Source organism: Octopus bimaculoides, chromosome 24 (genome assembly GCF_046866305.1).
Source record: "Octopus bimaculoides isolate indiv1 chromosome 24, ASM4686630v1, whole genome shotgun sequence".
In the NCBI taxonomy this organism is placed as follows: Eukaryota; Metazoa; Mollusca; class Cephalopoda; order Octopoda; family Octopodidae; genus Octopus; species Octopus bimaculoides.
This window is the reverse complement of record NC_142951.1, coordinates 20,266,131-20,288,383: the sequence shown is the minus strand read 5'-3', so window position 1 is coordinate 20,288,383 and position 22,253 is coordinate 20,266,131. Positions and strand designations below refer to the sequence as shown.

The 22,253-nt window shown below is 36.6% G+C and overlaps 1 protein-coding gene across 10 annotated transcripts in view; it reads right to left on the bottom strand.

Annotated features, from left to right (window-relative positions):
• Positions 1 to 20,926, bottom strand: part of LOC106874417 (uncharacterized) — a 397,411-nt gene extending 376,485 nt beyond the window's left edge. For 6 of the 10 annotated variants that reach the window (XM_089341509.1, XM_089341511.1, XM_089341513.1 and 3 more), the window contains exon 1: positions 19,646 to 20,926. In XM_089341509.1, the coding sequence (XP_089197635.1) occupies positions 19,646 to 19,682 (37 nt within the window). In that variant the 5' untranslated portion in view covers positions 19,683 to 20,926. The remainder of the gene's footprint in view (positions 1 to 19,645) is intronic. The other 4 variants (XM_089341510.1, XM_089341515.1, XM_089341517.1 and 1 more) reach the window with 1 other exon arrangement.
• Positions 20,927 to 22,253: the final 1,327 nt, after the last annotated feature.

Genomic DNA, 22,253 nt, shown 5'->3' with positions numbered 1-22,253 from the left:
TATATCACTATTCAACAAGGCCAAAGACATAATCATTGTTGGTCTTTACAGGCCTCCCCAAGCACCTCTAAAGTGCTTTGAAGAGTGCCTCAACAAAATCAAGTCCTTCTTTCAAATATACAACTCCGGAAACATACTAGTGATGAGTGATTTTAACCTCCCGCATAAAAACTGGCCCACAAATACTCTGAAGTTAGACAAATGCTCTACATGAGATAAAGCAACAGCAGAATTGCTCTTTAATCAAATGGATAAATTTTTACTAACTCAGCTAGAGCTCAAACCAACAAGACAGAATAAAACGATCTTGGGTCTAATGTTAACCAACCACTCTAGCTCCATTCACAGTATTTCATTTGAAAAAACTCTCCTCTCAGACCACGACATGATACTCTGCAATTTTAACTGGGGAGCAATCAGAAAGGATCTGTCTTTCATCGACACAGAAAGGATCTGTAGTTCAACTGTCCTTCGTTGGGGATTTGCAGAGGATCAAAGTTTGTAACAAAAACAGGACATACAACAAACCAAACCAAACGAATACAAACAAGGAGGACCGTTAGGCACAGACGAGGTAAAAATAGCGAACGCTTGAGGAAGATTCTTTGATAAAAGAGAAGAGACAGATACAAATGCATCCGAACTGCACAAGAGATTGGGGGAAAAGAAACAAGATCACGTGAGGAAAGGAAGGATGGACGATGGTCACGTGTGAGCAACGAGTAAAGGAGGGAGAGAGGGAGGGAGGACAGACATACAAATATCGAACAGAGACTGAATGCTCAACACCGCATTGAATATTTATTAGAATAGGCATTCCTACGTGTGTGTCTCTCCACCCACCAACTTTGTTGCCATATAACTTCCAGAAAAATGGATATTTTTAAATGAAAATTTCAACAAATACGTTTCAGATAATGTGGATTCTAATTATATTGAAACATGTGGTGAAAAAAGTTTTCCGAGGACGGGGTGAGGAGTTTCGGAAAGTTCATACAAGACGGCTTTCTTAACTCGTAACTTTAAGAAATATGAATAATTTTTTAATAAAATTTTCTATAAATACCTTTCAGAATGTCTAGATTATGATTTTATCAGAATTTAATATGAAAAAAGGGATCTGATCTGAAAAAAGAAATCTGATGGGCTCGTCATATATATCTACAAAATGAAACTTGACATTTCGAAAAGAATTGTGATGTGTGTCAATATACATGCGTGTGTGTGTTCTCACTAGTTTTCTTTTCATATCAAATTTCGATATAATCGTAATTTACACACTGAAAAGTATTTGTGGAAAATTTCTTTAAAGAAATACCCGCAAAGAAAGCCAACCTGTGTTAATTTTCGGTTCTTTCACAACAAATTTCGATATAATCGGGATCTCCACCATCTGAAGCGTATTTACAGAAAATTTCATTAGAAAAATATCCATTTTTCTGGAAGTTATGAGGAAACAAAGTCGGGGGAGGGGCACGCATCTGTAAGAATGCCGAAAACAAATATATATACATCTCGCTATTTCTCGTGAATTCAGCCATTGGACTGCGGCCTAGCTGGGGCACCGTTTGGAAGGATTTAGTATGTTTAACAATATGTATCATTTCTTGACCGGCAAAATTGAATTTGTGGTTTACGATGTATTTATTTTCTGTTTTAACTGTGATATACTAATGAAATGATAATAACATTATCAACGAGAGGCATATATTCTGTGAAATAAGGGTTAGTGCAAGTGTGTGCGTGTGTGTGTGTGCATGTGTGTGTGCATATACCTGAAGAGCTGTCATTTTCCAGTTAATACTGATACGATGTAAATTAACTCTGTCGGTTATGACGAGTGTTCCAGTTGATTCGATCAACAAAACAGATTACTCGTGAAATTAATAGTGCAAGTGGTTGAGCACCCCACAGACATACGTACCCTTAATCTATCTGGGAACCGAACTCACGACCTAACGATCGTTAGCCAAATACCCTAACCACTAAGCCACGTGCTTTCACACTCCGGTGTGCTCACAACTCTGCTAGCGCAGCACCTTCGCCATATTAAATAACATAAAATTTGTGGTGACCTTTCACGTTTATAACTTAACCAAAATAGCATCGTAAAAGCTCCACTTTCGTTTTGGAGAAGAAAAAAAAAACACCCCTTACAAAAGCAACAAAAGAAAACTAAACAGAAAACTTCTGTACCAAAGCTAAGTTGAAAATTTTTCTCCACAAGGAGACATATGTGCGTTCCACACGAGAAGTACTGTTGCTTGCTCACTTAGCGAGGACGGAACGAACAGCTGTTACAGAGAAGAGGTGGGAGAATTACCCCTCCCCACCATAAGAAAAAAAAAGACATACGCACGCGTACGAAATTTCTAGACCGTGTCTTCACCACACCCAGACAATCTAACAAACTAGCAAATACTTGGTTGAATGCATTTGAGAAAGGGGTCATACAAGCACCATACATGCCCCCGCTTATCCAGCATCCACAAAACCAATTAAACTAATCAACTATTGGCGACTTTTAACGCGCAAAAAATATTGGTCTCAAATTTTGGTTCCCCCAAATTACTATTTGGGAGTAAGTAGTAATTTTACCCACAAGCTGTTCTGCTGATTGGATCAGATGGAACCCTCGTCGTTGTAATCGGTACGTTTTTTTTCTTTTTCTTTTTTCGCACGCCGGACAGTATGTTTGACGTCATTTCGTCTGTCTTTATGTTCTGAGTTCAAATTCCGCTGAGGTTAACTTTGCCTTTCATCCTTTCAAGTCTTGGTAAATTAAGTACCAGTCGATGTAATTGACTAGTACCCCCGCACAAAATTTCAAGCCTTTCGCCTATAGTAGAAGGGATTGTTCAATAGATTTCAATGTGCCAAGCATGTAGAATAGATTTTAATGTGCCGAGCATGTAATTCTATGTCCTTTATTTAATTATCTACGCATGGTAAAACGGTGAACTGGCGATTTGCTCGACAAAACCCTTCAAGGCGATGCCCCAGCATGGCTGCAGTCCAATGAATGAAACAAGTAAAAAGTTATGTATTGGGATACAATAATCGATAGGTTCATTGCTTCTCTTCCAAATAAAATTTAAATATCTGGATTTGTGTCTATATCAGATGAATTGGTAGAAACGGTAAAGCGTCGGACAAAAAGCCTTCGCGACATCTAGTTACGTGTATTTACGTTTCAAGTTCAAATCCAGCAGAGGTCAACTAAAGCGATCGTCTTTCACGGATCAATAAAGTAAATACTAGTCAAGTACACGACTATAACCATCATCACCCCAATATCTGTTGCTCGGGTTGGTTTTAGAAATTATTATTTATAAAATAGCTTCACAAGATTGACCCCTTCCACTGTTTCCTCATAACTTTCAGAAAAATTGATATTTTTCAATGAAATTTTCTATAGATATCTTTCAGGTGGTGTAGATTACGATTATATCGAAATTTAATATTAAAAAACAAGGGTGGACGCGCACACATGCATACTGATGCACATCACATATATATCTACAAAATTTCTAGATATATGTGATGTATATCAGTATGTATGCACTCCCAATCACAAAAAGAGAAAAGAAAATCAGATTTCATCTTGAAAACCTTGTGTGCGCAAGTTTTTTTTTAAATGTGTGCTTACAGAAAACACTAATATACAGGTATATAATCTCTTGGGACCAAACATGATTCGGATTTTGCAAATGGTAGTACATTATATCCATAGGGTATATCCTTGATTATAAGTCACAATTCCCAGGAATAGCATTGGTTCACCCAAACCACCACGAACTTTGAAAACAAAATTCTGATTTGTCTAAGTCTTGATCATCGGTTGAACTTCAGTTTTTGAGCTCAAAGGGATAATATTACAGTGTATTCATAGGCCCAGCCTACTAGGCCATATGGAAATTTTTACCAACTTATATTTATGAAGAAAATATCACTGGTTAGCTTAGGATAATCTAAGAATACACATTAAACAAGACACCCACGTAACCAAACATCGAGTAAAGGTACATAAACACAGCCTGGGGAAAAGTTTTGCACAATTTGTTTATAAACATTCACACTCAATGGAATGAATGCAGGCTTTAAATAATATTATAGTTTATTTATATCGTAATAAATTAGTAAATGAAGTGGAATGAAGAAAGACCATAAAATTACAAGCGTATGAATAATTTGGCGCTTTTCGGAATTAAGGATTGTATACATGTAGTAGGTTATGAGAAATTAGTGAACGAAAGTTTGATAATCAGCTCGAGAGAAACCTATGATGAAAGGCGATTCAACCGTGACCATGTCGTCCATTCTATTCTTTCTTTTTATTTTTGTATATACAATACTACATTATCAAAAGTGTTGCATACGTAATTTGAGGAAGGTGTTTCTAATTTAGGCACAGGACCAACAATTTTATAAGAATGTGGGGAGTTAGTCGATTAAAACTTCCCTAATATTTGAAAGGTAATTTATTTTACCGACCCAGGAGGGATAAAAAGCGAAGTTGGCCACAGCAAAATTTTAACTCAAAATGGAGAAGGCCAAAATAAATAAGGCTGTTGTTTCTGACAAATCAATTGCCCAACCAGTTGTACATGATTCAGAGGATAAAGACAGTTTAGAATGTTCATGCATGCAACAGCTGTTCCAGTAAAGACATGTGACCAGTAGTTTAGAGTGGGACAGATCTGTTTCGGAGAATTGGTGAATTGAGAGAGTTGGTAGAGCATCAGACAAAATGCCTCACAGCATTCATCCTAACTTCTTGCATTCTGGGTTCAAATCATGCCAAAATCATTTTTGCCATTCATTCTTTTGGGGTCAACAAAGTATCAAGTAAATGGCAGCGGACTAGCAGAATTATTACAATGTTTGACACAATACCTTGTATTTGTTCCAGCTCTTAGCATTCTAGCCTCAAGTCCCACCATGGCCTACCATGAGTAGTGGACTTAAACCGACATCCTTTATAACACTACGTCCTGGCACTTGGGTGTCTTCAACAAAGTCCATTCTGTTCTCTTTGGTTTCATAATATCTCCCTCCAACCCATCAGTCTTAGAGGTCACACAAAGAATTATTGGCATAACCCTTCCCTCCAAACTAAGAGATAAACTAAAAACTTATAAGTGATGGATTTTGTGTGTCTGAATGATGGAAGCAAATTTCTAATAATTAAACATTCTTCACAGGCAAGAAGTTTGCTTCCCAGCCACATGATTCTGAGTTCAGTCCCACTGCAAGGCACCTTGGGCAAGTGTCTTACTATAGCTCCAGGCTGACAAAAGCCTTATGAGTGAATTTGATAAATGGTAACTGAAAGAAGCCCATTGATATACATGTGTGTGTCTGTGTGTGTTTGTCTCCCCCACAACCAGTTGACAACCTGTGTTGGTTTGTTTATGTCCTCATAACTTAGCAGTTCAGCAAAAAGGTGTTGATATAAGTACCAAACTTTAAAGAAAAGTAAGTATTGAGGTCAATTTGTTCAACTGAACCCTTCAAGGTAGTGGTCAAGCATGGTTGCAGTCCAATGACTGAAACAAGAAAAGAACGAAAAGAAGAAAGCTGCATCATTCAGGGCATCATCATCTTCGACTGTATAAAAGTGGTTACTTCAAAGAGTATCAGAAACCATCAAGGTTTAACCAAACAGTTTACAAAGAAATACTCCAGATTGATGGGCATCTTTCAGTTTCCATCAGCCAAATCCACTCACAATGCTTTGTTTGACCTGGGGCTATTGATGAAGACACTTTCCAAGTGGGACAGATGTTGAAATCATGTTCTTAAGAAGCAAATTTCTTCACTATACAACCATGTCTGAGCCTAAACCCACACACAAACACATTATGCACCTTATAATCTTTAGAGTTAGCAATCCTTTTTGTTCTACACCTGTTCCAGCTAACTCAGGTATTTGGCAAACAATAGTCTACTATACGAGTATTGTAACAAAATGCTCAGTAACTAAGTGACTTAAGAGAACCTTGGTCCATCTTTCCAAATAACATGGCTAAGATTTTGTAATATCCTTTCTACTATAGGAACAAGGTTTGAAATTCTGGGGGAGGGGACTAATCAATTACATTGACACCCACTGCTCAAATTATACTTATTTTATTGACCCTGAAAGAATGAAAGGCAAAATTAACCTCAGCAAAATTTGAACTCAGAATATAAAGACATGAAATACCACTAAGCATTATGTCCAGCATGCTAACAATTCTGCCAGCTCGCCACCTAAGATGTTGTAATATCGAATTCTTAAGTCTTCAGCAAACCAAAAACATGCTGTCAATAATGATGGAATGGTGAATGAACTGGTTGACTAAGCCACTTTGATAGAGTTTCCACCAAGTTTGGAACAGAAAGAAAACAGTGAAGGGAAAAAGCAGTCACATGACAAATGGTAATGATACCTATTTTCACAGCAGACATTTCTGTACATGGAAAGAAATAAGATATAATACAGTAGTTCAAAGAAATCTTTGCAAGAACTGCACAGACCAAACTCAAGCCATTATGGAAAGATAGGAACATCATAATGAACAGCAAGATCAGACTCATGAATGGACAAGTACTCTCCATTTTGCTGTAGACATACAAGACATGGCCCCCTCATTATAGTAGAGATACAGAGAAAGATACATGTGTTGGAAATGGAGTACTCTTGCAACATCTTTAGTATCCTGTACTTGGAACATTTTATAGGTCTGTAAAACTATCTAACATCACATTCGTCTAGATGATGACCTCACAAGGGTAAAAAAAAGAAAGCTGAGATAGTATGGCCACATAACAAGATTCAGTTGTCTTGTAAAGTCTTTTCTTCAAGGAGAAAACATCAAGGAATAGACAAGTAAACCATTAATCCTTTAGCATTTAAAGCAGCTTTATCCAGCCCAAATATTCAACCTGTTTTATGTACAAATCAGCTAGGTTCAGCCTCTCACATTTACCCTACAATGTCATTCTAAAAAATAAACAATCACATCATCAAAATCAACGTTACAAGATAATGTATGATTATTTCAAAACAATTTGACAGAGAAATCTGAATACTAAAGGGTTAATAGAGATCCGAGTTCTGCAATGCAATTGCAACAGATAGAGTAGACTGATGCAGTATCTCACAGGTAATTCAAACAAGCAAACAATATCTGCAGCATTTCCAATATCTACAACATTCTTTTGTAATTCAGACTGGTCACAGACAACTATTATGTTAAGTATAAGATATATTTGCATTTGATATTTTCTACTGAATATGCAAAGGCGTCAAGCTAGCAGAATCATTAGTATGCCAGACAAAATTATTAATGTAACTTAATATTCTGAGCTCAAATTCTGCTGAGGTTGACTATGCATTTCATCCTTTCAGGGTCAATAAAATAAGTACCAGTCAAGTACTGGAATCAATGAAATCAATCAGCCCCCTCTCCCAAAATTTCAGACCTTGTACCTATTGTAGAAAGAATTATTATTTTTATTATTATTAGGATGATGAACTGGCAGAATCATTAGCATGCCAGGCAAAATGCTTAGCAGCATTTCGTCTGTCTTTACATTCTGAGTTCAAATTCTGCCAAGGTCAACTTTGCCTTTCATCCTTTTGGGGTTGATAAATTAAGTACCAGTGTAACATTGGGGTTAATGTAATGGAGTAGTCCCCTCCCTTGTGCCTTTAGTAGAAAGGATTATTATTCTTAAGGTAGCAAGCTGGCAGAACCTTTAGCACACTGAACAAAATGCTTAGTGGCATTTCGTTTGTCTTTACATTCTGAGTTCAAAGTTCAACGAGGTTGATTTTGCCTTTTGTCCTTTCAGGACTCATAAAATAAGTACCAGCCAAGTATTGGAGCCAATAGAATCAATTTGTCATCTCCCCCAAAATTCCAGGCTTTGTGCCTTTGTACTCTATATTTGCTCAAATAGCAGTGGTGGAGCAGGGGGTAATGCAGGGGTACAGCAGGTTCAGAGGGAATCACTGTCCAATATGTTGTATTTTTTGTAGGGACCTGGGGTGTGTAGGGGGCCACAAAGGTTGCCTTGAACAACACACACAAAACACTGGTTTCAATACTTATCTTCTAGAAAAACAAACTCTACCACTAAATCAGTAATGCACATACAAACTGAAATATCAACCAAATTTCCTTCAAATTACATTACCGCCTTAACTCTTTAGCATCTAAACCAGTCATTCCTGACCCAAATATTCTATACATTTTATATTCAAACTGGTTAAATCTAGCCTCTCACACCTACCCTACAATGTCATTCTAAAAATAAATAATCACATCATTGAAATCTCAAAGCTACAAGTTAATGTGTGATAAATTCAAAACAAGGTAAATAGATAAGCATTACATTTAATTGAGTAATCTGTTCACTTTTTCATGCTATTGAGGCAGGTTTTCTACAGCCACATACCTTTTCTGTCACTAACCCTCACCTGTTTCCAAGAAAGTTAATATTTCTCCATGACCAGACATGTTTCCACAGAATATTGGAAATTAATGACATTCATTTACAACAATCACAAAACATCAAGACAAGGAGACACAAACATATTCACACTCATGCACATGGACATACATATATACATACAAACATATACATGTATACAATGGGCTTCTTTCAGTTTTGGTCTGCCCAGGGCTATAGTGAAAGACACTTGCCCAAGATATCATGTAGTGGAACTGAACTTAAAACCATGTGGGAAACTTCTTAGCCACACACCTACATCTGTGCCTATAATAGATAAAGTAAACTGGAAACATTTGATGGGATGGTCATAGCTGTTCCAGCATAGATCATTCTCTTAGTTCTCTTTGAACATAGGTCTGTTCATTCAGAACCTACATACAGTTAACCAACTACTACACACAGCCTCTTGCTGTATACACCCTATAATGTGCTGCTGTCTCCTCAGCTAATTTCATATCTCACAGACTTCTGGTGATCATTATTTTTTTCCTATCACCAAAGTAAACAATGACAACTTAGCTCAACTATAAAACAATTTATGAATACCAAGCCGATGAGAGCCCATCCTTGGTAGCCTGACTTACTACAAATAGCAACCAAATATCTCTCAAGTAACATCCTAGTTTCTTGAAAACAGACATTGGAAATGTGGTCCTGGTGAAAATACAGGATGGTCATTGCTGGAACATTTTATCAGATCTATTCAATAAGAGCTTACCTAAAGCTAAATTGTATCACATTGGTCTATGTGTATATGAGTGTAATATATATATATATATATATATATATATATATATATATATATACAAATGGAGTTAAACACAGGTGTTATTCAAATTCTTTTACTTCCAACACCTGTTTCGAAGATATTGGTATTATTCCAAAGGAATAAAATGGAGTAAAACAATGTAATCTTCTCTTCAGGGAAATAAAGAAATAAAACTCGTCAATAAGACATTTTAACAGAACATGATATATAAATATATATATTATACAAAATATTTCACATAAACCCGGAGTTTCTACTTGTAAAAACAAGGTGTTATGCCCTTTTTACTTGTGTGACTTTTTGCTACCCTGGTAACTGTTTATTTATTTTTTCCATGCTAATTGTAAACAAGGGCAAAATACACACATCTATTTATATATATATATATATATCAGCAGCAACTCCGGCACACAGGCTGTTCAGGTTTAGCCCAAGTATAAATTTAGTCAAGCTGATTTAATTTCTGCCAACACTGACTTCAAGTATGTAATTGCAGCCTATAACTTGGGCTCCTTTTATTGAGCCTAGTCACAGATCATTTATTTTTGTTCAGCATCTGGTGGTCATCCTAGAGGTGCTCTGTGTCAAAAAATATCATTCGTAGCAGACGTTCTCTTGACATTGTCTACACACACCTGACTCGGGCACAGAAGTGACAGCCCAAGTTGTCATCTATAATTGTAAAAATTAAAAGTAATTCAAATTCAATGTTTTCTTGAAACAATAAATTTCAGTAGAGATTAAGATTTAAATTCCAATCTACGAAAAGTTTCTGTTCTACAATATTCTTAAAGGAATGAAAAATTATCTAGTAACTCGGGCTAACACGAACAAGCCTGGCAAGTGTAAAAGACTGAGTACAAGCAACAGTCAGATCACTGATGTTTGTTGTGCATTCCGCTGTCGTTATTTGATTGCTGTTATTCTGTGTGTCTGTGTGTAAAAATCAGTTGCGTTTTGCAGGGTTGCTTTATTTTTACCCTTAACTTAGAAATGGAAAAAGACAGTGCTAGATATACCATTTTGGGCTAGAAATAAAGTGGAAAAACATGAAATTCTTTGAGCAGGAATGTGTCAAATGTGAAATCTGTGATGAGCCCGAGTGACACTGATGACCTGGAGTCGCCTCTGATTATATATATATATATATTTAAATAATTAAAATTTAAATACCCTAATCCTAACCCTTATTTAAATTTTAATAATGTTCTCTAACTGGCAATGGTTACTGCAGTGAATTATCTTCTGCAGAATTGTTTCCGGTATTTAGCACGCTAGAGCTGGGACTTTTGAAAATAACTCCAATGTAATCGGTAGAACTGTACTCATGTCTAATTTTATGTGGACAATTCGTGTATTGTTCTGCAAATTATATTGAATTCGAACGGTTGTACTGATGAGCCTTGGATGGGTTATGTAAGTAAAAATTACATTAATCCATTAATGTGCGAAACCTGGTCTACGATTAATTCTTTATTTTGTATATTTTCATTTGTCTTGCCCGTTCATGTTCTGGTGTGCACTGAATTTCCCTAGAGAACATTCTTTTCTTTTGTGGTTTGACCGTAGATGGTCTATCTCTAGCGTAATAGATGTCCACTTAGTGGTCATCCCTTCTCATATATATATATATATATATATATTGTAGTGGAGGCTCCTTCTCAATCTTGATTTTAGGCCATTTAACCATGCTATGAACATAACAGGAGATGATTTGAGGGAGATTTGTTCCTGTTATTTAAAACAGGCGACAATTTTGTGGGGGTCATTTGTTTGTATTATGAATACATTAGAGTTTGATTTCTGAGATTTGTCTGAGCTATTTAAAACATGCTATGATTTAGGGAGGCCATTTGTCTGTGCCCTGAGCACAAATAGGGTGTGATTTAAAAATTTGTTTGTGATATTTGTGACAATAGGTTGTAAATCAAAAGGAAATTTGTTTGTGCTAAGAACACAATAGGGTGTAATTTCAGGGAGATTTGTCTGTGCTATTTAACTTAGGGTATGATTCTGAGGTCATTTGTCTATGCTATGAGCACAACAGGGTGTGATTTCTGAGAAATTTGTTGTACACTTTGAAAGACATTAGAGTATGAGATGAGTGAGAGATTTCTATAGTGGTAGAGCTACCAAATAGACGCTATCTGATTGGCATTCCCATTTTTGTCAAACTTCCAGTATACTCTGATTGAGCATACAGCCCTACGATCTTAGTAATGCAACTGTCACCATCTGCCTTTTAAGAGTTAAGACTGCATTTATGCTGCGTTGTATTATCTAATGGTGAGATAGTAAAGTTACATGTGAAGGGATATTTAGGAGTATTACTTAAATTAAGCAGGTACACTGAAAGAACAATTATATAAAGTCTCCCTCGTGTGTGTGTGTGTGTGTGTGTGTGTGTGTGTTTGTGCGCTAAATGCTGGGGTTCGTTTCAAATAAACGAAAACATTCAAGTAACTTAACATTCCTCTTTTCTCTCAATTTCCTTCCTATGGAAACAAATCGAAATGCAGTTAACGAAGAGTGAGAGGAGGGGCGGGGGAAAACAAAAGAAGGAAAATAAAATCGATCCCCTTCTTAATCGCCCTAACCCCTACCAGCAACAAGTTAAAACACACACACACACACAGGGAAGAGATTAATCAACAAAACAAAACACATGAGAACTATGTTATATACCAGTCGGTTCTGTATTATTGGTACTACTATCACCACCACCATCGCCGCCACCGCAACAACTACAATTACCAATACTACTTCGTATATTTGTAGTATATATGATTTTCCCATAGTTCCGCATTAACTACATACACTGCGACTGTGTGGAGAGGGAGGGAAAAATGTAGGGGTAGATAGATTTTTGCGAATATCGATTGAGAAATCGAATAAGGTCGAACGGAGAAGAAACAATGGTGGGTGAAAAGAAAACAATGCGATAACGATTATTATTATTATCATTATTATTTATGAATATAATTTCTCTTCAGATTATGGTAAAAAAAAAAATTATCCGCCACTTGTTTCTGTTTTGTGATGTCTTCAGTCGTAACCCTTGTGGCCAGTGAAAAGAGAAAAAAATTATGATGATTGGGGGGGGGGGCAATTAAATCGGCTATACCCACCACCTTTCCGCACTTACCTACCCCCATCTCCCAAAAATTATCCTTGTGCTTCTAGGATTAAAAATTCATCAGACAAACCAGCCAAGAAACCTCCAGGAGCCGGCAACAAGTGGGACACATTTCCCCATATATGGGTCACGATGGTTGTTCTCTGAAGAAGTCGGATTTTTTTTCTCTAAAAGAATGGATTTGTGAGCCTTTTGTGTCATGATTTGTTTAACATTTGCTTGCATAAGCATTACTAGTAATGAAGGAGCGGTTAGGGCACTGGAGAATATATTTTTTATATGTAAGATACAATATAACGCGCAGACCATTGGCAAATGTAAAAAATAAAAACGGGGGGGGGGGGGCGATTACAAAAAGTTGTTGATGTCTTGTTCTAAACAGTCGCTTGAACGTGCTTAGAAACAGTCGTCGAATCGCCGTCAGATCCGCAACCTTCAATCTTCAAAAACAGAAAAGAAAAAGAATCGTAAGACGTGATAGTCAAAGCGGAGTTTCGTTTGATCATAGATCTGCACACTCGGAGTTGTGTAACCGAGACTACACAGCAACATAACGAAAATGATGAAGATTCATTTTGGAAGGTTTCTGTAGATTTACTGTTAAACCTGGAAGGGCATGACAGCGAAATTCATAGGAAACTAGGACTCGATGATGATTGCAGTGATGGTGGTAGTGAAGCTACAAAAGCAAACTAAACACGAACTTAGTAATAAATGCTTAAATATTGATTATATATACGTGGCGAGCTGGCAGAATCGTTAGCACGACGGATAAAAATGCTTAGAAGTATTTCGTCCATCTTGACGTTCTAAGTTCAAATTCTGCCGAGGTCGACTTTGCCTTTCATCCTTTCGGGGTCGATAAATTAAGTACCAGTTGCGTACTGGATCCGATCTAATCGACTAGGTCCCCACAAAAAAAAAATCAGGCCTTGTACCTATAATAAAAAAAGACATATAAGCGTGCATGCATGTCTGTATGTGAGGATGCGTGGCTTAATAGTTAGGGTGTTGCACCCACAATTGCAAATGGTGGTTTCGATTCCCAGAGTCGCCGATGTGTTGTGTTCTTGAGCAAAAATACACTTCATCTCACGCTGTTCTGCTAGCACTTCGACATCTGGCGTGTACAGGCAATGTCAATTTGATGAAGGGTGTGAGCTAATGTACAGCACAAACATTTGATCACATCTGAGCAGGTTGTTCAACAAAAAACTGAGGAACTCTCATCTGTTCCCTACAGTAGGAGAGTTCATCATATATAAGTGCTAACACACGAAACTTTCGTCCCTTTATTGCTTCTGATATATATATATATATATATACACACACACACATCTATACACATATACATACACACGTACGTGTGTGTCCGTCCCCGGTATACGCAACTGAAGCATTGTTAAATAAAAACAGCCGTCCATGTATCATACTTAATGTATATGCACTATCGATACGCCTGTTACTGCAATATTTGTCCAGAGATACCATCTATTATGGGCTTGTGTTAAAAAGACGCCTCCGATATTTATTGTGCTTTTAACACAGCAAGTCCACAGATGTTATCTCAGAACAAATACTGCAGGAACTCGCCTATCAACAATGCATATACATCTAGTATGATGCTGAGATGGTCACACACATAATTGTAGTTGGTGATTTAGATAATGAAAATTAAGACAAAAAAACGGAGGAAAGCAGAAAGCTACTCAATAATATCAAGTAGAAAGGTGGCGAGCTGGCAGAAACGTTAGCAAGCCGGGCGAAATGCTTAGCGGTATTTCGTCTGTCGTTACGTTCTGAGTTCAAATTCCGCCGAGGTCGACTTTGCCTTTCATCCTTTCGGGGTCGATAAATTAAGTACCAGCTACGCACTGGGGTCGATGTAATCGACTTAATCCCTTTGTCTGTCCTTGTTTGTCCCCTCTATGGGCAATAAAGAAATAAGAAACGTTAGCAAGCCGAGCGAAATGCTTAGCGGTATTTCGTCCGTCTTTACGTTCTGAATTCAAATTCCGCCGAAGTCGACTTTGCCTTTCATCCTTTCGGGGTCGATAAATTAAGTACCAGTTGCGTACTGGAGCCGATCTAATCGACTGGTCCCCTCCCTCAAAATTTCGGGCCTTGTGTAGAAAAGAATAATATCAAGTAGAGGCTATTTTGACATGTTTAATGATAAGTGACTTGTACAAGTCTAGTTCTGTTGAATTCCAAGAATGCAACAGAACAAGTCCTATAAAACCACTTCTTGTCAAGTACACACGCGCACGCATACACACACACAATGTTAACACATACTCATACAGAGATACCAATGAGAACAACTAACCGGTTAACCTGATAACAACAGTGAATAATTAATAACAATGATGATAATTTCTGAACAACAATAGATCCGGAATAATTCATCATGTTTTGTTGAATCAGGATATCTCTCTCTCTCTCTCTCTCTACAGGACGAAATGCTCACCCTCTAACAGTCGTTTCGATCATCTGTTACATGCTTTCCCTTTATGTATGTTTATCTATACTGCCTAATCTATCGGTCAATATATATATATATATATATATATTTGTCAATCTCTCTCTCTCGCATACACACACACACACAGAAATTCAGAGCTATGTAAACAAGATTTTTATTTATACATAGGATATTCTGGAAAAACTGAATTGTTCTGAGTTCAAATGCGTTAGGGTCGATAAAATAAGTACCACTGATCAATGTAATCGACTTACTCCCTCCTCCGAAATTGTGCCAAAAATTGAAACCAAAACACACACATACACGCACACAAGCTAAATAATGATCGGAAGATGAAACACTCAATACAAACAACGTAATAGAGTGCAGTAGTTTATTGAGGCCGGTGCAATGACAAGCTGGCAGAATCGTTAGCATGCCGATCAAAGTGCTTAGCGATGTCGACTTCGCCTTTCATCCTTTCGGAGTCGATAAAAAAAAAAAGTGTCAGTTAAGCACGGGGATCGATCTCATCGACTTACCCACTCCCCCGAAATTGATGGCCTTGTGCAAAAATTTGAAACTATTATTATTATTATTATCATTAAAGTGGCAAGCTGCAGAATCGTTAGCACGCTGAACAAAATGCTTAGCGGCATTTCGTCCGTCTTTACGTCCCGAGTTCAATTTCCGCCGAAGTCGACTTTATCATTCAACCTTTTGGGGTCTATAAAATAAGTACCAGTAGAGCAATGGGGTCGATCTAATCTACTTAGCCCTTCCCCTGAAACTGCTGGTCTTGTGCCAAAATTTGAAGTCATCATTATTATGGTCTGTGATGTTGAAAATCTAATCCCCCTCCTCTTCTCTCTTTCATTCAATTAAAAAAAAAACCTCTTTGTGCTGGGTGCTTCTTAAATGAGTAACAAGCAAATGTAATGGCGTGGAGGGCAATCTTTTAGAAATATAATATTGTTAACCTTTAGGAACAAAATAGGTGACAAACAAGCAAAGAGAGAGCCTCTACATGGTCAAGCAATATGCTGGAAACAACAACCAAGCCTTTCTCAAATCTCACCGCGCATTCTTATAAAAACAAAGGGATAGACATATTAGATAACGTAGTCGATATCACACAATCACCAAAAGAAGGGCGGGATGGTCTTCTCTGGAATACCTTGACATTAACAAGATCGGTAGGTGGTGAGCCAACGAAGACATCTCTAAATGTTCGCACCAGCTGCAGGAAACACTGTCTGACAAAAAGGAAGGGCACATTACATGACGAAGTTATAGATACTATCACCACCGTAAAAAGGGCGGGATGATCGCCACTGAAATACATTGTATCAAAGGTTTGCTCTGTCAAAGACCTAGGGCTAAACAACAACACCTCGGTGGGTAGTAAACCAACGAGGGGACTTCTGTGTGGTCGCACGAGCTGTTAGGAAAAGGGTAAAGGTTACGGAAGTGGATGGGGACAAAAATGTAGAAAAAAATCAATATAAAATATTCGGAAGAAAATTTTTTTCCAAAATTGTAATTTCCGTTGTCTGAAATAGAGGAATACTTTACAAGAAAAAAAAATGCTACCTCTTTCCTTCCTCCATCAAGTGTGGAACTTCGATTGACAGCTATTCCAAAACCTCGCCCTTCCTAATACCTCACCAAAAAAAAAAAAAAAAAACAACAGAGAAGGTTGGAAAACTATTGATCATAGGTTTGACCGATGAAAGTTGACCTGGGGCTGAACTGAACAACAATGGTTTCAAATTTTGGTACAAAACCAGCTACTTTTAGGGGGAAGGGGTTAGTCGATTACATCAACCCTAGTACTCAATACCGAAAGGATGAAAGGTAAAGCCGACCTCGGTAAAATTTGAACTCAAAACGTAAATAGCCAGAAGAAATGCCGCTAAGCATTTTGTCCAAAGCGTTAATGATTTGGGCAGCTCGCCGCTTTGAGCTAAACAATAACAACACAAATAGTTTGTTTTAGCCTTGAAGAGTAAGGCTAGGCTAGAGCACTACTTTATTTTGATATCTACGTAGTCGCTCGAACTACTAGAAATAGTAGCCAAATTTGCTTTAAATCACACTTTACCATCTTTAAAGTGTATATGGTGGTATTGAGTTCCCTTCACATAGAAAAATATTCGAGATGGTCACGACGACGATTCATTTGACAATATGTCTGGTCGACCAGGACTGATTGGGGGCTAAACAACAAAACGACGATTTATGAATATGGGTTTTAAAATGTTCTGATTGATTTTTAGTTATAGATGTTCAACCCTAGGTCAATACTGATCTAGCACAGACATATGAAAAAAAAAGAACAGTCAAACAATGATCATCCCATCTTTTATTCCGCCCCACAGCGTATATAGAACTACATTAAATAATGTTCGCCCGTTTTTAAAGGGAGGAGGGTCTATTTTGAGGGAGAATTTTTACCATTTCCTACCAGATCGAACGACTGCGTTACAGCAAAGGCGCCTTCGTTTCCAGTTGCTGTTTTCTCATATCTTGCTTGTTTTCTAAGACTGTGTTTAAAAAATCAAAATGTAAATGGGAGACGTAATTAAACTTATTCTTCCAACCTTAAACCCACCAGGCATTCGACAAAAGGCTAAGAAAACTCAACTATTGAAAAAGCGTCGTTAGCAAAGTTTGAAGTCCGTCAACAAGACACTGGATATATATATATACATGTGATATATTTATTGATGTGATATTATTTACTGCATGCACACACGTTTTCACACATGTATATATAAATATATGAATAAATAGATAGATAGATAGATAAAGAGACAGATGATTGCTTTGCTAGATAGATGAGAACCTAGATAGTGGATAAAGATCTAGGTAAATAGCTAATAAAGGAGGAGATATAACTACAGATATATAGAATGAGCGAGATATCAACAATTCGAGGAATCAGTATTATCTCCCGAAAGCGAGACAAATAATCCATGTAGCTACTTGTGACAAACACATCTGTAAACGGGTGGCTAAACCTATATATTGGTGCATTTATCTGTGTGTGTGTGCATATACATGCTGTCAGGGTTTAGGCCATGCTGTAGCACTGCCTTCAAATCACACCCTACCGTTTTAAATAAGGAAAGGGCACAATTATTAATACAGTCCTAAGTGTAACCCCAGAAATGATAAAATCGTTATGGTTGAAACACACCTTTTATAAGTCTGCTCGACTAGGACTGACCTCGGTCTATTTGAGAAAAAGGAAGGATACATTAAACGATGGCAAGTCTGAGTATGCAAAAAGACAAAACGTGGTCATGGCCGGAACCCTTTTGATTATAGATCTGCACAGCTAGCGCTGACTTAGGGCTAAACAGCTACATTTATATCTCTAAATTTGCACGTAAATTTACTAATATGTACTAATATATTTAATTGTTTTTTGTGAGAGATGTTGCTTTTCTGTTCTCGACTAAATGTGATATTGTCAAGGAAATTACTACCACAAATATATTTTCTTCAAAAGACAAACACGCCGGCTTTTTCGTAATAATTATTTTTACTTTCTGCTGTTTGTTTTTGTAAAAACACTAACAAAATCGTGGAGATGACGAAAGTGAAATGCCCCCCTGAGGATATATATTTTTTTTATCATGACATGGACTTATAATCTTGACATAGATATATTGTGGTTAAAAAAAAGTGGCTAAGATATAGGTAGGTGCGTGTTTAAAGGTGTGTTTTCTATAAATGTGCTTTCATAGAGCATTATGAATAATATTTTATATATTGCGTGTGTGTGTCTGACGTCGATATTCTAACCAAAGAAAAAGTCTAAAGTGTATTTTATGAGGACAAAACTTTGTTTTAATAAAGAAAAATAAAAGACGAATAAAAAATACAAAAGAAAGCTAAAAAAGAAAATATGCTGTAAACAGAAATACTATTACTAAGAGCCTCCAGATCAGCTTCTGATTGAGCAGGCCTAGAATTAAAGACATTCCAGCCGTAACCATTCAGTCTATTTGCATTAGGACAGTATAAATCTAGTGTCCCACCTTCTAAAAGACGGTAGAGGTGTTTTTGTTTTTTAATGTAGATTTGGTTGTTGTTTCTAGTAGCTTGAGAGACTACATAAAGGTATACTCGTTGACACGACAGAAAATCCTAGTTAATAGCAGTGTCTGTAAAAGCAAGCACGTTAATCCATGCATTTATCTATGGGGTAGAAAGAAGAGACAAGACTCGAAAGACAACAAATTAATGCATGAAATTAAAGAAATTGTAATTGTTATTTTAAAAACCAACATATTTTTTTTCAATCATTCCACTAAGCACAGTTGTTTTGTTGTACCTAAAGGACTACCTCTTAAACTATGATTATTTAGAGTAGTGTAGTTAATTTCGGTTGACGATTAGGTACACACACAATCACATATTTTGTCGCACGAAGGATCATATGTAATGAGAAACTCTGAGTAACAGCGGAGTGAATCATCACCTAAATTTGAATACATAAATCTCTACTATACTGTATACCCACCCGTCATTTATATATCGACTGATTAGTCGACGTAGGAGATAGAAATTTTTAAAATTTGATAGAGATTTAGCAACAATTTCTAGCAGGTCGAGAGGTGATATATAAAGTTACCCTCGTTGGCTCGACCGAGGAGTATCTGTCTGTATAGGCACACATTAGCAGAACATTAAGAAAAACATGTTCATTGACTTAGAAATAAAATTTAAAAAAAAAAAGAAGTCTGATCGTAATATTTACCTAAATCTTCCATGACTCGTTGTTTGTAATTCAGCATCAATATTGGAACCCAAACGTGTTGGGATTAAAAAAAAAAACACGCACGCGGGAGCAGCAGCTGACTGGCAAAAGATTTGACAATGATATTGATGATGATGAAGTTGGTGGTAGTGACGTTAATGATGATTATGATGATGATGGTGGTGGTAATGATAATAAGAATTAAGAATGGTTCCGCAAGAACGAGAACGTTTGTCGAACGTTTTAAAGCCTGCTGCTGGTCTTTTTAACCACCCCCAAAATGGTACAAACTCCGGATATGTAAAGCCCTGCTTGAAATTCACAATTGTATTGAATCCACAATGACAACAAACGTCAATTGTTATTTAGTGTTATTGTTGTCGGTTTTTTTGTTTGTTTTTCTCTGTAGTTTGCTTGTTGTTTTTTCTTTAATTTATTTTCAATAATATAGATTAATTAACTGTATCTTATATTAGTTTTTGTTGTGTCATTTTTTTCCTCCTGGTGAGATTATATATATGTGTGTGTATATATATATATATATATACCCTTCTTGATGTTCCACTTGTAAGTAAACCAATAAATCCGGTCACATCCACAAAAAAACCATCCACAAATTACCTAGCACTTAACTACCAGTGACAAAGCTTGTTAAACATGACTGTGTGTGGTTGTGTGTAGAAACACGTATGCGTGGATGTATTCATATATGTGACATGTATGTGTGCAAAAATACATGTGGGTATATATGTATTTATATATGTCCAAATACATATATATATTTAGCATAAGCATGCATGCTTGTATACAGAAATACTTGTGTATTTATATATACGACGTAAGTATATATGCGGGTGTAAAAAAAATACGTATTTATATATGTCTACATACATATATATAGTCAGCATAAGCATGCATGCTTGTATATAGAAGTAGGTGTGTATATATTTATAATGTATTGATTTAGCGTCAATGTGTATGCTTGGGTACAAAGTGTGTAAAAATACGTATGCATATACATTCATTTATGAATGTATGTAACGTGTTAATTGAACAGATGCGCTCCAGAAAAAAAAACTAGGGTAGCCGTTTTTCTTTTCTTATTTTGTCCTTCTTTCCTTTTTTTTTTTCCTCCTTCAAAGGGCTGGTAAGTTATGTTGGTGTAACAATTTCAATAAAGAGAACCGAAATATAAAGTTACCTTGTTTCTTTAAAGCGACGTTACACCGGCGACACAACAAAACCCTCCCCCTCCAGCTTTCACATTATCAACATTTATTCTCTCTCTCTCTTACCTTTATCTCTTTATTTTTTACAACAGTTTCCACTCTGCCGCTATCTTCACTTCAAACAAAGCTACGTTTACTTATTACGCTAAATTAAGGAATAATTGTAAAATTTTACATTGAACTTATATATACATATATATGTGTGTGCGTCTGTATGAAAGTGGGTGTTTGTAAGTACCTAATATAATTTTAATATACACGCACATAATTGCGAATAGTTAAACTTTATCGGAGTGTTGGAAGTAGCAATATCGTTGCTGTTTTTGATTAGCCACAAGCTAGCTCTAATCAAGCAGATCTATGATCAAAAGTATTCTAATCATGACCTACAGGTTTACTTTTATTATTATTACTCAGAGATAGTGTATCAAGCGAGGACTACATTATTCAATATGTTCTTCCTTTTTTTGGATGATATTCCTAGCAGATCGTGCGACCACATAAAGTCTGTGTGACAGATATTTCAATTGGAACGGAATTTACTGCGACACCGTTCACTATGAAAAGCAGCGGCAGCATCAATATTCACGTGTTCGGGTGATAAATAGACTGAATAAAATTTGTCTCGAAAGTAGAGAAGAATAACTACAAGGAAGATGTCTTGGTTTAATTAAGTATTTATCAAGAAGAAAAAAAAGCTGCACTTGGCTGTCAGTGTGAAGTGTTTAACAAGAGGGGGCAGTGATTCTTGTTTATTAGCTTTCTACAAACTATACTGTTCTCTCTCCCTGAGTCACTCTGTCTCTCACCTTCACTATTCAATTGTTTATTCGGTAGCATGAGAAAATAGTGTGTATGTATATATATATATATATATATATATATATATATATATATACATGCGTAAGAGTATATATATATACTGCAACCATCTTTAAAATCCGTGTTGCTTATTTTGATTTTATATATATATATATATATATATATATATATATATATATAGGAAAGTGGATTATACATCATTAGATGTATCCTGACTTTCCTATATAAAATTAAGAATATAACGGAACGCTGAACTCCAGACTATCAACATAACAACATTTATTCAAGGTGGAATATATATACATCTTTAGCTCTTGTTTGTTGTTACGTCTTCTGTGTGTGTGAGCATGGTTGTTGGGACGTTGGTATGTAGTTGTGAGCGAGCCGTCTAGCGTGAGTTCGAAAGATGGAGAGAGACAGTTAAACACGTCCTTGCTCAATCGCTGGCCAGCAAGAAAGAGACAGAATGAAGCGGGAAGCTTGGTTGTTGAATTCCACGCATGCGTGAGACTACGCATGCGCACAGCGTTACTACAGGGCTCCCTTGCCAGTGCGGA